Source organism: Leptidea sinapis, chromosome 9, assembly GCF_905404315.1.
Source record: "Leptidea sinapis chromosome 9, ilLepSina1.1, whole genome shotgun sequence".
NCBI lineage: Eukaryota > Metazoa > Arthropoda > Insecta > Lepidoptera > Pieridae > Leptidea > Leptidea sinapis.
The window spans coordinates 13686292-13704365 of NC_066273.1; the positions used below are offsets into that span (position 1 = coordinate 13686292).

Sequence of the window (18074 nt, forward strand, 5' to 3'; positions counted from 1 at the left end):
CAGTCACCGGTGTGAAAAATTTGTGCTTATAGCGAGGATCTAAGTAGGTAGCGATGGTATATAAATTGTTTTCTCCCAAGCTAGAAAACTTTGTAGAAAGTTCGTTTTTCAAAGTCGTTACAGCCTGACGAATCGGATCAAACTCTTGCGATCTTGTTAAATATAAATAGTCATCAACTTTTTTTTCAAGCATTTGTATTATCGGTATCACAGATGAAATAAGAGCAGAAGAGCTGCTCAGTTCCCGTGTTGCTTCCTCAAAAGGTCCCAGTAATTGAATGAAACTTTCAATCATTTTCCATTCTTCTGGTAGAATAGGGTCAATTTCATTATCATTCATGTAAAGGCTCAGAGCATCCTTTATCTTTGAAAAACGCTCGAACATGTAGAATGTACTGTTCCATCGTGTTACACAATCTTGAAACACTTTCAGGTGCGGTTGATTCAGTCTGTCCTGAATTGATTGCAGTTGTTTCTGGGCAATGGTAGAGTGATTGAAATGGGTCGTAATTCTCTTACATTTTTGTTTTAGTATTTTTATGTTTTCTTGAGAACCTAAACAACTACGGATAGCCAGTTGTATCTTGTGAACAGTACAGTCTATATCATTTAATGCTGCTAATCGCGCGGCTCGTTTCATATTAGACCCTTCATCTCTGATTAGGCAATGCAGTTGTTGTTTTTTAATGTTCCATTCAGAAAGCATGTTACTGAATTTTTCAGCAACTATGTCACCAGTGTGACGGCCGTCAAATGTCTCACATTTCAATATTATCGATGATCTATCAAAGTTTTCTGCAATTCCATGGCAAGTCAGGCTAAGCAAAGAAGCGTTTGAGCTAGGATCCGACCAAATGTCAGACGTAAACGACATGTTATCAAAATTTTCGATTAATCCTTTAACTTTTTGAGCCACTTTGCTATATAATTCCTTGCATACAAAATCTGTAAAAAAATTGCGTCCCCTAAAGTTATATCTTGGTGCTAATTCTTGCATCAGTCTACGAAAACCTAGCCCTTCAACAAAATTAAACGGCAAATTTTGAAGTGCAATCATTTCTCCAATGAGTTTATCAATTTTTTTAGAATTCAAGTTATTGACGTCCCACTTCTTTTCTTTTAGAACCATTTCCTCTAATGAAAGTTGTTTCTTTGATTCTTGCAGAGGAGTGGTAACTTTATCTGAAAAATACACAAATAAATAAAAATTTTCGTTGTAAAAAACTATTTACTTAAAAGTAATTAAAAAGTGAGGACATTTTAAAACACCAGAAAACCTTTCTATCAAATGTCCAACTTATATTGCAAAAAATAAAAATAAAAGGAGTTTATTCCTTATAAATATTTATAAGAAGGAAGGATCCCTAATGTTTTCTGGCATTAACATTAAATATAGCGTGAAGCTAAACTACACTAAAAAGAAAAGGTACACTTTTTGATAGTGATAAAATTTTTGCAATCAGCCGAATAGTTTTTGAGTTAAGTAATTCACTATTCATATTTTAATATCATATTAAAAATATACATTTATGTACAGGTTGTTTTATTTTGAAACAATAAAAAAGTAGATAAATGAATTACATATATTAGTCTTTTTACAACTGACGTTTTATATGACAGCAAATAACTATAATATTGAGTGGAAACTTAGCCAATAAACCACAACTAAAACTATTCTTTTATTAAACTAACCAAACAATGCCTCAAGTAAATATTAATTAATTAAAACTATTAATTATGAAACTTACTTGCGTCAGATTTCATCTGTTGTAATTTCTTTTCTTTACTAATGTTCTCAAATGTAGAAAATTCTTCTGAGTGCATCGACTTAAGATGGTTTTTTAAAGACGACGTGGTGCGGCCCTTGCGAGAGTAGCTTTTTTTGCATATTTTACAATCAGCTTTATCCTGGTCTTCTTTATTTGGTTCAAAATAATCCCATACATTACTTTTGGTCGGTGGTGACATTGTTGACTAAATAGTTAGATAGATAAACTATCAATAACGGGAATCACACTGGAAAAATAACGAATTTCGTCATAAAACGATATTTTTTCCTACAATAAAACGTATTACCGGCGTAATATAATAGAAGTTACCCTGTGATCTTATGGATATTAGTCTTAAATAATATAAAGTTTTCTTGTAAACTCTTCTTATTTACACACTGTATCACAATAACATTAAAAATACCTATTTATCTTTATGATACGATAAGTAGTTCACTTTCACTTCACAACGCAAACAAACACGTATTTATTCACTTCCACTTGCAAGGAAAGGAACAAACAAATGATGCACTAGCGAAAACAAACAAACGTGTCGAATCTTGTCACTAATTTCTTCGCTCCCATTGGTTATTGTCACGTGCGACCGGCACGCGTCAATCACCGGCCCCGCCCAATTTCTTTCTTGTCGCTACTTGTATAATATTCGCATCCGCATGAACATTCGCATTGATTAATGCGGATGCGGAAGCAGATGCAGATGTCCAAAACAATGCGGATGTTCCGCATTTGCGGATGCAGATGCGAATGTTCGCAACATCCCTGGTCTGAAATACAAAAAAACAAAATGTCCTCTCACAGAATACGATTTTCAAGAAGCTAGAAAAAGATGTCGCACTCTAATAAATAGTTGTTACGTTAATTATAAAAAAAGTATAGAAGATTTAATTTGTAAAAATAACATGAAAGTACTGTGGTCATTTTTAAAATCTAAAAGAAAAATTCAGGGAACGGTTCCAAACGTAATGACATTTAAAGGCACACAAGTATCGTCTCCCTCATCAATCTGTAATGCTTATATACACAACCAGATCATACGGACATTAGAATCAAGCCTAATATATTTTCTACCACAGATAATAACGCAGTTGCAGATTCAGCAAACAAATCTCTTTTCAAAATTTTATTAGACCAAAATTCAATAGAAAAAGCCTTGAAAAAACTAGACGATAGAAAAGGAGCTGGTCCTGATAAGATACCGGCTAATTTCATTAAAAACTGCGCTTCATCTCTGTCCTATCCGCTATATCCATACTAATATTATAAATGCGAAAGTAACTCTGTCTGTCTGTCTGTCTGTCTGTCTGTTCCTCTTTCACGCCTAAACGGCTGAACGGATTTTGATGAAATTTGGTGTGGTGATAGATGATAACCTAGAAATGGTCATAGGCTATAAATAACGGCTGAACGGATTTTGATGAAATTTGGTATGGTGATAGATGATAACCTAGAAATGGTCATAGGCTATAAATAATCACGCCATCGTTCTTAGGGGGTAGGCAGTAGGCAGACAGATCTTGATGAAATTTAGTAAGGTAAATACTAATTGATGAAATTTAGCGAGCGAAGAGGCGGTGCGGCGCGAGGGGAGGGCCGTGCCCAACTGTGCCTACCCAAGCGGGCAGACGCACGAGGGCAGACGTCGTCGTCGCACGTATGCGAATATTGAAATATTGCGTTACGAAACTCTATTCGTTGCGTATTTTTGGTTAGGTTTGTCAGGTGCATAGTTGTTTAGGTTCAATACGTTATTGATTGATTTAGATATTTAGGTTATAAGTAAAAAGGTTTGCTTTATCGAAGTTTTTATAAAAAATTGTCTTACGTTGTAGTTTTTAAAACTACCGATTTTAAAAATCTTTAATTATTGTTTTATTGTTTTCGATATGCCACGCAAACGTAAATCCAATCTAAGCCGTAGTTCTAGCAGAGCTCGAACTGCAAAAGTTGCTAGAAGCCAAGAATCTGAAGAGCAGACTTAGACGCGTCAGATGTTAGATTCTCAGCGTCATGCGACTCAAAGAGCTTCTGAGACCTATACGCAAACTCAAGCCCGTAGGACCTTAGATGCTGAGCGCCACGCATCTCAAAGGGCCTCTGAGACGTTTACACAGACTCAAGCCCGTCAGGCCCTAGATGCTGAACGCCACGCATCTCAAATAGCCTCTGAGACGTTTACGCAGACTGAGACCCGTCAGGCCCTGGATGCTGAACGCCACGCATCTCAAAGGGCCTCTGAGACCTATACGCAGACTCAAGCCCGACAAACCTTAGATGCTGAGCGCCACGCATTTCAAAGGGCCTCTGAGACGTTTACGCAGACTCAGGCCCGTCAGACCCTGGATGCTGAACGCCACGCATCTCAAAGAGCTGCTGAGACAGTGGAACAGACTCAGACACGTCGAGTTTTAGATGCCGAACGTCACGCGCAATTGATTGCGGCAGAGACTGACGAAGATTCACAAAGACGACGTCTTTTAAATGCTGAGCGGCAGGCAGAAAGAAGACGTACGTTTTCAATGAGTACGTGGGAGGCATTTAATGGTGCCGCTTTTGAGTATGACCCTTTGATCGACTATGTTAATCACCGATTGGTTATCATTGGGAGAATGGATAAAAAATGCAGATATTGTGAAGCACTGAAATGGAAAGAAGAAACTCCAGGTATGTGCTGTTCTGGTGGAAAGGTTAAAATTCCATTACTTGGCGAGCCAGAGGAACCTCTTAAATCTTTACTTTTATACGACAGTAACGAATCGCGCCGGTTTTTAAGCAGGATTAGAAAGTATAATTCTTGCTTTCAGATGACGTCATTTGGTGTAGATAAGGAGGTCGTAATGCCTGGATTTTCACCTACTTTTACCATCCAAGGACAGGTGTATCACAGGATTGGTTCCTTACTTCCCGCAAATAATGAACAACCAAAGTTTTTGCAACTTTATTTCATGGGCGATGAAAAAAACGAAGCTGATCGCAGGTGTCAAAATATACAAGGAATCGAAAGGGATACTGTTTTAAAAATCCAGAGAATGTTGCATGAACATAATCGCCTTATCAATACTTTCAAAACAGCACTAGAAAGAATGCCGGGAGAGGATTATAGGTTGGTGATGCACCCCGATCGCACACCAAGTGGGGAACATGAAAGGCGGTATAATGCACCGTTAATAAATGAAGTCGCAGCCTTGGTTACAGGCGAACAGTTTGCTTTCCGTGATATAGTTTTACAGGCCCGAGATGACACATTAACCAGGGTGCCTGATACTCATAAATTTTATGATGCGTTGCAATATCCGATCATATTTAGTAAGGGACAAGAGGGGTACCACTTTCAAGTTCCTCAAATTAATCCTGTAACAGGTCTTCCCTTGCATAACAAAAAGGTTTCATGCATGGATTTTTATGCCTACAACATGATGATACGAGAAAACAACTTTAACATTGTACAAAGATGCAAGCAAGTGGCCAATCAGTTTTACGTTGACATGTACGTTAAAGTTGAAAGCGAGAGGTTACGGTACATATCATTAAATCAAACTAAACTAAGAGCAGAGAATTACATCCATCTTCAAGACGCTGTGGCAAATGACGCTAATTTTAATCCAAATAACTTAGGTCGTATGGTCATTTTACCATCTTCATTTGTAAATAGCCCGCGGTACTTACACGAATATACTCAGGACGCGTTTGTTTATGTGCGTACACATGGTCGCCCTGACTTATTCGTCACCTTTACTTGCAACCCAGCCTGGCCCGAAATAGTCAATCAGTTGTAGCCGGGGCAAAGCGCAATAGATAGACATGATGTAGTCGCAAGAGTTTTTAGACTAAAAGTTAAAAAACTAATGGATGTGATTAATAAAGGCCGAGTGTTCAGAGAAGCGCGCTGCTTTATGTACTCTGTCGAATGGCAGAAACGTGGACTGCCACATGTCCATATATTATTGTGGTTAAAAGATAAGTTACGACCCGATCAAATAGATAACATAATCAGCGCTGAAATACCGGATCCTAACATTGACAAGACTCTCCATGACATTATTGTAAAAAATATGATTCACGGTCCATGCGGACCCGAAAATCCACAGTGCCACTGCATGAAAGACGGAAAATGCACAAAAAAATTTCCTCGCAAGTTAGTGAAAGAGACCGTTCACAACGACCACGGATACCCGCAGTATCGTAGAAGAGCGCCATCAGACGGGGTCGAACAGCAACCGTGAAGCTCCGAAATGGTAGCTACGTTACGGTTGATAATAGTTGGGTAGTCCGATATTCACCAATTTTATCAAAAATGTTTAACGCCCACATAAATGTTGAGGCATGCAGTTCAGTACGCGCCATCAAATATATTTGCAAATATATAAACAAGGGTAGTGATCAAGCTTTTTTCAATTTTAGAAATACTGATCTTGCGAATCCCGTAGATGAGGTACAAACTTATCAGTCTGGTCGGTATGTCAGCAGCAACGAAGCCGTGTGGCGTCTGTTAGCATTTCCGTTGCACGAAAGGCATCCCACCGTGACACATCTCAGCGTGCATTTAGAAAATGGTGAACGCGTTTATTTTAATGAACACAATTTCCACGAACGAATAACTACTCCGCCAAAAACCACACTCACTGCTTTTTTTGATCTTTGTATCAGAGATGAGTTTGCAAAAACTCTTCTTTATGTCGAGGTGCCGAGGTATTATACTTGGGATGCAAGTAGGAAAACTTGGAAACGCCGTATTCAAGGTACTTCAGTTCACGATTGGCCTGGCGTCAAATCTGGAGATGCTTTAGGACGAGTTTATACAGTTCATGTTAGTAACATGGAATGTTTTTGTCTACGCATGCTTTTACACCATGTGCGCGGACCTACCTCTTTCAATGATCTAAAAAAATACAACACACAAGATTATCCTACAGTTCGAGAGGCATGTGAGGCAAGAGGATTACTGGAGAATGACAACCATTGGGATGTGACACTGGAAGAAGCTGCTCAATGTAGATCAGCAGGCAAGATGAGAGAGCTATTTGCTGTATTAGTAGCGACATGTGGTCTTTCAAATCCTCAACAATTGTGGGATAAATACAAAAATGATATGACCGACGATATATTGCACAGATTACAAGAGCAAAATCCCAATGTCACGTACAGTGATTTAATTTACAATGAGGGTCTGACAAAAATTGAAGACCAGGTTAAAACAATTTCTGGAAAGGATTTATCAGATTATGGAATGATCAGACCACAGAGAACCGAGGAAATCAGTAGCGATTCAATACGGGAACTAGATTACGATACTGCTTCCTTACAACAACAATTGACAGAGTCTGTTCCACGTTTGATCCCAGAACAAAGGTTAGTATTTGACAATGTTTTCAAAAAAATCAAAGATGACGAAGGTGGTTTGTTATTTTTGGATGCTCCCGGAGGCACGGGAAAAACCTTTCTTTTAAACTTGCTTTTAGCGCAAATCCGAAAAGATAAAGGAATTGCTGTAGCAGTTGCCTCTTCCGGAATAGCCGCCACTCTGCTCAATGGTGGTCGAACGGCACATTCGGTGCTTAATCTGCCATTAAACTTAGCCCATGAAGAAATGCCAGTCTGTAATATAAGTAAAAACAGCGAGCGTGGACGTATGTTGCAGCAATGTAAATTATTAGTTTGGGATGAGTGCACTATGTCCCATAAAAGAGCAATTGAAGCTCTAGATCGGACTTTGAAAGACATCAAGAGTAATCCAAATATCATGGGGGGGATGGTGGTACTTTTAGCGGGCGATTTTAGACAGACTGCCGGTTATCACTAAAGGCACCCCTGCAGATGAAATATGTGCGTGTTTAAAAGCGTCAACGTTATGGGTGCACGTAAAAACGTTTAGTCTGTCTACAAATATGAGAGTGCAACTACACAATGATGTACAATCTGGACAATATGCTGCTGCTCTTCTTAAAATTGGAGAAGATCGTATGGCAAAGGATGGTAATGGCATGATTACATTGGATCGTGAATTCTGCAATGTTGTGCATAATCCAGATGATCTAAATAACTTCGTCTATAGCGAACTGCTAACTAATATGAGGAATAGAGACTGGTTATGTGAAAGAGCAATTTTAGCGCCGACGAATGAAATGGTGGGACAGATAAACGAGCAAATTATGTCACGCGTGGAAGGTGATATTATTGAGTTTCTCTCTGTAGACACTGTAATGGATACTGAACAAGTAACATCATACCCTGTAGAATTTCTTAATTCTTTAGAACTGTCGGGAGTACCTTCACACAAACTGAGGTTGAAAGTAGGCGTTCCTGTCCTTTTAATGCGGAATTTTGATGCACCAAGACTGTGTAATGGCACACGGTTGCAAGTGACACACCTCGGTCGCAATTTTGTAAAAGCAATCATTATGACTGGAATGGCAAAAGGAGAGAACGTTTTAATCCCCCGTATACCCATAATTCCGACAGATTTGCCATTCCAGTTTAAGAGATTACAGTTTCCGCTGAAAATCGCATTCGCTATGACGATAAATAAAGCTCAGGGGCAAACATTAAAAGTAGCCGGCATTAATTTAGAAAAGAGTTGTTTTTCTCACGGACAATTATACGTGGCTTGCTCACGTGTTTCAAGTCCACAGAATCTCCATGTGTTGGCCAGAGAGGGAAAAACAAAGAACATAGTTTACAAAAATGTACTACAGTAATAAGGCCTCTTATTTTTAGCTTCCTACATTATTATACTACTTACATTAAGTTAGTACTTCCTACGCAGATGATGTTACGGATGTCACACTTTCTAACATCGGGGGTTGGCAGGTAGGTAGTTAGTAGTATTTTAAACCGATTTACATTATTTACTTTTTATATTTACTAAGGAAACATTCGGAGCTATCCATTATGTAGCTTAGGTTGCTTTTGAACAAATTTTGATGTGAAGTTGAGGACTGGAACACGATAGTGGGACATTGTTGCAGGGGGACTTATAGCCGGGAGAAAACAAAAAAACTTATGCGGACGAAGTCGCGGGTAAAAGCTAGTCTTATATATAATCGATCTCTGGCTACTGGGATATTTCCTGAAAAATGGAAGTCCGCTAATGTTGTGCCAATTCCGAAAAGCGGACAAGCGGATGATATAATGAACTACAGGCCAATTTCTATATTGTCCATTTTTGGTAAGGTTTTCGAATCTTTGATATGTCCTTATCTTTCTTTTCATTTGAAATCTATTTTAGTCCCTCAACAGCATGGTTTCCGCAATAAAATGTCTACCGTAACAAATTTAACTGAATTTACAACTCAAGTAATCGATAATATAGACAAGGGACACCAAGTGGACGCTATATATATGGATGTTAGTAAAGCTTTCGATCGGGTCAACCACTCAATGTTAATAAGTAAACTATATAACGCTGGCATTCAAGGAACTTTACTGTCCTGGCTCTCGTCGTTTTTGTCGTACAGACAACTACAAGTTGTGGTTTGCGGGTATCAATCAGATCCATTCATGGCTCCATCTGGAGTCCCTCAGGGATCCCATCTAGGTCCTATATTATTTTTAGTATTTATTAACGACTTGTGTAACCATATAAAATCTTCAAATTTTTCGTTATTTGCTGACGACCTAAAGATTTTTAAATCTATCCAAAATCCGTTAGACTCGATTTCCCTTCAAAATGACTTAAACAGTATTTCCGAGTGGTATATTAAAAATAAATTGCCCCTTAATGTAAAAAAATGTCAGCATATAAAATTTACAAAGAAACGAATTCCACTTAATACTTCATATTCTTTAAATAATCTTTTGTTAGATGAAATCAGAGACCTTGGAATTATTTTAGACAAGAAGTTATCCTTCAATACACACATAGATGTAACAATCAATAAATGTTACAAATTATTAGGCTTTGTTTGGCGTAATTGCAAAACGTTTAAATCATGTTTAGCTCTTAAAATGGTTTATTTTGCTCTAATTCGTAGTTTATTAGAATACGGCTCCACCGTTTGGAATCCATTCTATAAGGATCCTATCAAAAGAATCGAAAGAATCCAGAAACGCTTTCTTTTTTTATTGTCAGTACATGAAAAAAAACAGTTCGAGTTAACCTCTTATAATGATAGATTGCATTTCTTTAATATAACGTCAGAAAATCGTCGCTGGGTGAATGATCAAATGTTTCTATACAAAATTTTAAATCACAAATTGGACTGTCCCAATATCCTAGCCAAAATTAAATTTTCAGTGCCACGCGAAAGTGCACGTTTCACAAATTTCAAACCTTTTATTGGAAATTTATATAGAACTGAACTCGGTGCTAATAGTGTTTTAGAAAGGATCTGCCGGGAGCACAATAATCTTTTCAAAACTACTCGTGTTGACATCCACTCCTCCTCCCCTCCGCATTACAAAAAATTATTGCAGCAATTTATGAGTGCAGAAACCACATAACGTATGCTTTGTTTTGATTTATATCCAAAATTTAATTATTAGTATTTTTTTTTTCACTTGTTACTTCTACATTATAGTACTATAATAGTACAATACAATATTTTTTCATTGTAAACTTGCAACCCCGCACTTGTGCAACTCAAAAATGCATGCTGGTTTGCCTGTAATTGGATTTACACCATAATTTATACTTATTTTGTTATTTTTATAAGCTAGTAATAGTGTATAATCTGTTGGTGAACCTAAATAAATAAATCTGTACGTCGAGCTATGTGCCCTGTCCACTGCCACTTCAGTTTGGCAACCATCTAGGCCATGTCGGTGACTTTTGTTCTCTAGAATAAGAATAAGAATAATTTATTTAAATTGATCTTTTTACATAAATTACATTAACTTTTAAATATTTTACAAGCTTATATATAAGTATGACTAAATTATGATTGCCATTGAACCACCACACTAGTCGGAGACTGTATCGTGGGATCAAATAAAGATATGATTAACAGTAAACCATTATCTTTGTTGTCATCATTGGCATTACTATTACAAATTTTGAAGACACTATATACAACTGTAAAATAATAATTTAATTAAAAAAACTACAATGTGTGTGTGTGTGTAAGTTTGTGTGTGTGTGTGTGTTTATGTGTATGTGTGTGTAAAATTAAATCAAAATATTTTCAGTTTTTTCATAATCTAATTCTCGTAGGTGTTTACTGATTTTTATTTTCATTTTTTTTGTACTTAAGTCTAATATACCAACATGTTTATAAAATTATATAAATATTTAGATATATAAGGTGCCAGTCGTTCCGAAAACTTGGTATTAATTCTTGGGCGAGTTATGTTAAACGTGCGTTTCATTTTGTCATAGTGTCAAAACCCGGAGTATTGAGAACATTTTTGTGCTCCTTCATTACACTAGCCAATATGAATAATTGTCGAACTCTTAGCACGCCGCATTCCGTATACAAACTGTCCGTAGGGTGTCGTCGTGGCTTCCTGCACATGACTTTTAGAAAGGCTCGTTGAGCTCTCTCTAATATTATTAGATGAGATTTTGCAGCTCCTCCCCAGTCTGTTATGCAATACATAATGATTGATTGACATAGTGCAATATAGATTGCTTTAAGCAATCGGCAGTCAGCTGAGTTCCTGAGTAGCCTTATGATATTCATGAGTTTTCTAACTCTTCCAGATAAGGATAAGATGTGCGGCAAGAAGGTTAGTTTTTCATCCGATTGGACTCCCAGGTACCGTAATTCTGTCGTCCTCTGTATCTTTGGACAAAAGCATGGTGCTTCTGCTGCTTTATCACATCTATGTATTTGAATGAATTCTCAGTCGGTTGGAGCACTAGCTTTTGTTATGTGAAACGACAGGTAATTCGTTTTCCCGGGGTTAAGAGTCAGGAGGTTATTATCTAACCAGTTAGCTACTACGGCGAGGCCTTTTTCCGACATGTGTTTTGCTTCTTCCCATGACTTACCTTTAAATAATAGTACGGTGTCGTCAGCATAACAAACGATATCCGCGTTTTCAATGTTCAATTTAAGTAGGAAGTTCATGTAAATTGAAAACAGGGTTGGGCCTAAGATAGAGCCTTGTGGAACACCCACTGTGACCTCTTGCAATTCACTAATGTGTTTAGCTACACGCAGACACTGTTTCCTGCCAGTTAGATAACTAGCAAACCACTTCAAAGGAAGGCCTCTGATGCCCATACATTTCAGTCATTTCAAAAGTATTGGAACTGAGATGTCTCAGTTGTGATGATAATGTTATCAAATGCCTTAGACAGATCCAAGAATACCCCAACAGATCGATGGCCACTGTCTATGTACCGTGAGATCAATTCTGTTACCAGTAAACATGCATCCTCTGCGGATTTTCTTCGACGAAAACCAAATTGACGATCACAGAGTAGGCCCTTAGATTCAAGATAAGAAGTGAGTCGGGAATTGACTACCTTTTCCAAAACTTTTGATACTACACTGAGCAATGAGATTGGTCTATAGTTTCCAGGCACTTCTTTTGATCCAGATTTATGTATTGGAATTACCATTGCTAGCTTCCATGATTCAGGAAAGACTCCAGTAGTGATACTCAAGTTTATTATATGAGTCAACGGTAATCTGACGGCCATCTGTCCGTCAAGCTATGTGCCCTGCCCACTGCCACTTCAGTTTCGCAACCAACTGGTTCATATCGGTGACTTTGGTTCTCCTACGGATCTCCTCTAAAACTATTTAACCACTTTCAAAAAATTGTTTTACAAATTTCATCTTCCTGAAGAAACCCGGTGTAGGTTCTGGCGTCCTATATGTAATATAAGAACTTCCACCACTTTGCTTGGTCTTTACCTGCCTGGTCTTTTGTAATGGAACCTGGCCTTTTTTAAATTAAATTTGAAAATGGAACACTCCCAGAGCAGGTTTCTCTTTTATTTGTGCCATTGTCATTTGATTTAAAATTATGGCATCATCTGGCATCCACTGAACTTCTTTTATGTTTTTTTTTTGATACTGTTTACTTAAATTTTGCAATTAAGTCGAAACGTTTGAGTATTTATGTTGCATTACTATATATAAATAAATCCTTTATTCTGCTAGAAAACATGTAACAATGGGTGTAAATAGTTTTAATGTATCAATGTTATCGGCCATTTCTGGCATGCAAAATGATTATTAACAAAATTCTAGTTATTATTATAATTGATTTAACATTAATAAACTCTATATTTTAAGCACTTAGGTCAATTTAAATTATAATTATTATTTTGAAATGCCATTATTTAAAGACTAGAATTAATATTATATATTTAAAGTCAATTTAATTTAATCTAATGTGTCAACATTTCATTTATGGAATAAAATCATTTATCTATAAGCCATGTAAAAAGATCCTTTTAAAATCGTTGGACGGGTAATACGCGTAAGCTTGGAGGGAGTTTATTAAATATTTTTATACACATGACATAGCTACATTTTCCGTAGGATGCATTATGAAATTTGTGTGCAATCACCAGTCTGTCACCGTTTCTTGTATTACTCGGATAAATATCTCTTGCTTTTGTAAAGAAATGGTCATGTTGTTTGACAAATTATTTGAATTTATTTGTATTATTTGAATATATCATTTTTTGATACAGGAACCGAAATATATAATTTTTGGTTTCCAGTTAATAACGGGATCAAGGTTCAAGCTAGCTCGCTCAATCTATACTTGATAAGGACTTTTAGTTCAGTCTTTTTTAAAACGATTGATTTTTTTAATATCCATATTTCATTAATAAATAAAATAATAAAATAAAATAAAAATAAAATAGCCTTTATTTCTGCTTTTCCTTACAATTAGTATATACATGCCTACTTACTTGATTGATTTAATCTATTCTATTATTTGAACTATCGGCAACTGGATGTTTGTGTAGGACAGCTTGTCTATCGACAAAGGCCTCCTCTAAAGATTTCCACGTATTCCTGTCTCTCGCTAAACGGGTCCATATCGGACCAGCCACTTTCTTGAAGTCATCTTCCCATCTTTTGCTTTGTCTGCCTCTATTTCTTTTGCCATGTCTTGGGTACCATTCTGTTATTAGCTTAGTCAATTTTTCTTTACTGTCTCGTAACATTTGCCATATTTCATTAAATATTATTAATACGGAACTCTGTTACCATGTCACTCTTAAACCGCTGAATCGATTCAGATGATATTTGGACACACTGGAACAGTTATAGGGTAGAGTCGCGTGCTGAAGCTAATATATTTTAGTTTAGAACTAGCAATTTCTTTTTCCCTAGTCCTTTTACATAATATGTTGAATGTTCAATATGAATTCTTTCAGAGCCATTGAACAGTTGGGCGGCTTGGAGACAGAAAGCGACTATCCCTACGAAGGTGTCGACGACAAATGTATTTATAATAAGACGATGTCTAAAGTTCACATCAGTGGCGCTGTCAATATTTCGTCCAACGAGACAGAGATGGCGAAGTGGCTCGTACAAAATGGTCCTATATCCATTGGTAAGTTGGTAATTTTAATTAATTGATTAATATTAATACAAATTAAATTTCCGTCCGCTACCCGCGACCTCTCAGGTTCCGTCCGAGCGCTCTTTCCAACTGAGCCAACCGTTCGAGTACGCATGGATCGAAAATTTTGGTATATCTTGTTCTTGTTTTGTTGATCACCTGCTCAACCCAAATAATTGCGTATTATGAAATTGACTTGAGATGTCGCTCTTTCAATTCAAAAAAATTGGTAATTTAAGTCATAAAATATGACTTTAAAAATAACGAATTGATAATATTTATAGAGTCCTGAGCCAGCTGAAATTTTGGACTTTATTTAGGCCCTTTTACACTACGTTTGTTCACGGGCGTTTTTTAATCACGCGTTCTCAATGCTGATAAAATTTAAAAACGGCAGTTAACTCTCGAGTATATTGCTGTAATCGCACGGGAAACACGCTAACGATGCGCATGAGAAACTCTCCTTGCAGAGTTCAAACACGCAAGTCACCGCGTCGCACGCGCATACGAGTAATAAACGCGTGCGAGTTTCCTCAATGTCGGTCAATATTGTCATAACAATGCAAAGAAGAGTAATGATAATTAAATTTAGTTAGGCACATAATTGATAAAATTTAAATTTTTAGATTAAATTGGAAAACTTTAATATTTTTTTATTTTACAATTTGGGCGAGGATATGTGGACAGCCCTAGCAGAGGCTTCGGCCTAATTATTGGACAGCCAGTTACAATCACCAGCCTTAAGTTTCAGTTGGTGTTCACTTTTTTTAAGTGTCTAAATATAAATAAAAATTACTAAAAGAAAGTTTGATGTCATAGTGAGACATATCATAATAGATCGCATTGGTCGCAGTGAAACAGGAGCTGTATTAAAATCGCTCGTGTAGACCCAACAGAAGATGAGCAATGACTTACACATGACATATCAGCGATGATACGCGACACGCTAATGATCTTGACCAATTAAATGCGTGTTCACGACACGTGCGAGAGGCTGTACATCCTTGACCTCCTAATCGAAGTTCTGTTTTCATCTTGAGAGTGTATATTGTTGATAGTGACGGATGGACAGGGTGAAGATGTCTATTCAAATTCAAATTCAAATATTTTTATTCAAAATAGGATGTGACATCACTTATTTAAAGTCAAAAACTACCACCCAATCCAAAACGAATGCCTCAGATCTGAGAATAATGGGCGCGACAACCTCAGCGGGCTTTTTTTTTCATCAAAAAATAAGTTTACAAAGTAATATTTTACAATTTAACTTATTATTTAATAGCCTGAGGGCGGTTGCTCGATTCTCAATCTGTGGTATCATTAATAAAGTCATTTATGTTATAGTAACCTTTACCATACAAACTTTTTTTAACAACTTTTTTGAATAACGTAATACTTTTCTCTTAAACATTTTCTGGGATCTTGTTGTAAAGGGTATATATCACCCCACAAAAGACTTACTCTCTCGACTTAGCCGAGTAGTAGGCATTATAGTTTTTGTCTGTTCCTGGTGTTAACATTATGTTTATGACAGTTTCTAGCTAATTCACTTATGTGCCTATGAACATACATTATATTATCAAGAATATATTGAGAGGCAACAGTCACGGTGTTAATTTCTTTAAATTTTGCTCTCAATGATTATTTAGGACCTAGATTATAAATAGCGCGAATAGCCCTCTTCTGCAGCACAAATATTGTATTAATATCGGCCTGTATTATAATATTAAAAGTCTTTTGTTTTAAATAAATAGATTGACTTGGCGATCGCACTATACAATCTAATTTAATATTATGTGTTTTACTTGTGAGAAAAATAAGATATATTGCCCTAAATTATCAATTTAAGTTTGTCCAGCTACAACTTTAATATGGATTGGTCTTGTATGTTTGTAGGTATAAACGCAAATGCAATGCAGTTCTACGTGGGTGGGGTCTCCCACCCGTTCAAAATACTGTGCAGTCCTAACAACTTAGACCATGGTGTTCTCATTGTGGGTTATGGCGTTAAAGGTAAGAGTAAAACTAATAACCATATCTTTACTAATATAATAATATAAATAATAAGAGGAAAGATTTTTTTGTTTGCATTGAATAGGGTCAGAAAGTGCTGAACCAATTCGAAAAAATATTTCTCTGTTGGGGGGCTGCACTATCCCCGGGTGACATAGGCTATATTTTTTTTTTTATATTTGGGATACTTACTAAAAAGACCAATAAATGTAACCCATGGTGTAAAAAATGTTCGTGTACGACGTGGCGGGTTATCAGCTAGTCTGTAATAAATACATCTTGCGAATCAACTCGGCCACTACTCAAATATACGATGGGTGAGGTATGAAAAAGAGAGGCGTCCCCCTCCCGCCTGCGTCGCCACGGTCATACCGGTTCGCTCGCTTGCGTACCAGTACTCTGTTTAGGCATGTCACGTACACGTAACAAGTGTTTGTTGCGCTCAAGCTACAATTATGCTACTTAGCAATATTTTTATCAAATTAGTTTTTTTTACTTTAAATATTTTATTGTTGTAATTGTTTGCTATTAAAATCTAATCGAGACATTATTGACTATAAGTTTTTATTTATATTATTTACACATGACTAATCATATTTCAATCGCGTTCGAGATTTCTTAAACGCGTATTTGCGTATTTTTGTTACGTGATGAATCAAAAAGGCGTGAATCGCATTAACTGCTCAATCGGTCTTCATCTTTTTCGCACATGTTTTGTCAGGGTTTTATTACTATATATTTTATAGCCAAGCAAAGTCGTCCTCAAAAGTTGGTTAAGGCCATAATTTCTAGCCTTTTTATGTAAATAGTCAAACAATTTAGATTTTAGACAAAGATATTCTCTTTATTCGACATCATCACAAATAAGATTTTGGACTTAACTATGGTTTATATATTGTATTATGCCGAAAAGTACGCTTCATTAGTATTTGTTGCAGGTATAAACTGCAAAATTGGTTTTCAGGTCCTGTAACCGTCAATCTCAGTCTGAATGACAATAAAATTTGATATAAAACTAACTTTTTTAATAATTTGCATGTGTTGGAAGTTTATCTCGTTTCATAGTTTAGTACGTAACATTCGCTTAGTTCCACCCTTTAAAGAAATAGATATTCATTTTTAACCAACTCATTTCTCTGCTACGGTGGATTCAAAATACGTTGACGAATACACTCGTAGTTACGTATCAAATACCTGAACAGCGCTGAGGCGAGCGAAAAAGACTTATTATGCGCCATTTCCACGTAACTATTTACATCTGGCTGCAAGGTCGTCGCCATTTTATGTTTAATTATTTATTGCTATAATCTATGCTTTAAGGTGTGAGGGTGAATTAATTGTGATCTGGATTTTTTTTTTCAGAATACCCACTGTTTCACAAGCGGCTGCCGTACTGGATCATAAAGAATTCGTGGGGAAAGTCGTGGGGTGAGCAGGGCTACTACCGCGTGTACCGAGGAGACGGCACGTGCGGGGTCAATCAGATGGCCAGTAGTGCGCTCGTGTAGGGACGCCCTAAATCTGATGTCACGAGACCGCTTCCAAACTCATAGTTTTAGATAATTCACAATTAAAACACCAATGAGGCGAAAATGTGATTATGATTTATAAATAAAAATATTTATTTAAGTTTTTAATTTTAAATTCGAATTAGAGGATACCATTTCAATCACCACATTTATAGTGTCTAGATTCGCTTAAGCGAGCCATTTTTAACGACCTTTTTCGCTAGGTAGACCTTTTATAGAATGTTATATGTTGTTTTTGACATCTCTAATGGCAGATTTTCACATGATAAAA

At 36.6% G+C, this 18074-nt stretch overlaps 1 protein-coding gene across 1 annotated transcript in view; it reads left to right on the forward strand.

Moving 5' to 3' along the window:
• Window positions 1-17904, forward strand: part of LOC126966108 (uncharacterized) — a 38538-nt gene extending 20634 nt beyond the window's left edge. Inside the window, exons 7-9 of the mRNA XM_050809983.1 lie at window positions 14074-14252; window positions 16158-16274; window positions 17637-17904. Of these exons, the coding sequence (XP_050665940.1) occupies window positions 14074-14252; window positions 16158-16274; window positions 17637-17782 (442 nt within the window). The 3' untranslated portion in view covers window positions 17783-17904. The remainder of the gene's footprint in view (window positions 1-14073; window positions 14253-16157; window positions 16275-17636) is intronic.
• The last annotated feature ends 170 nt before the right edge of the window (window positions 17905-18074 follow it).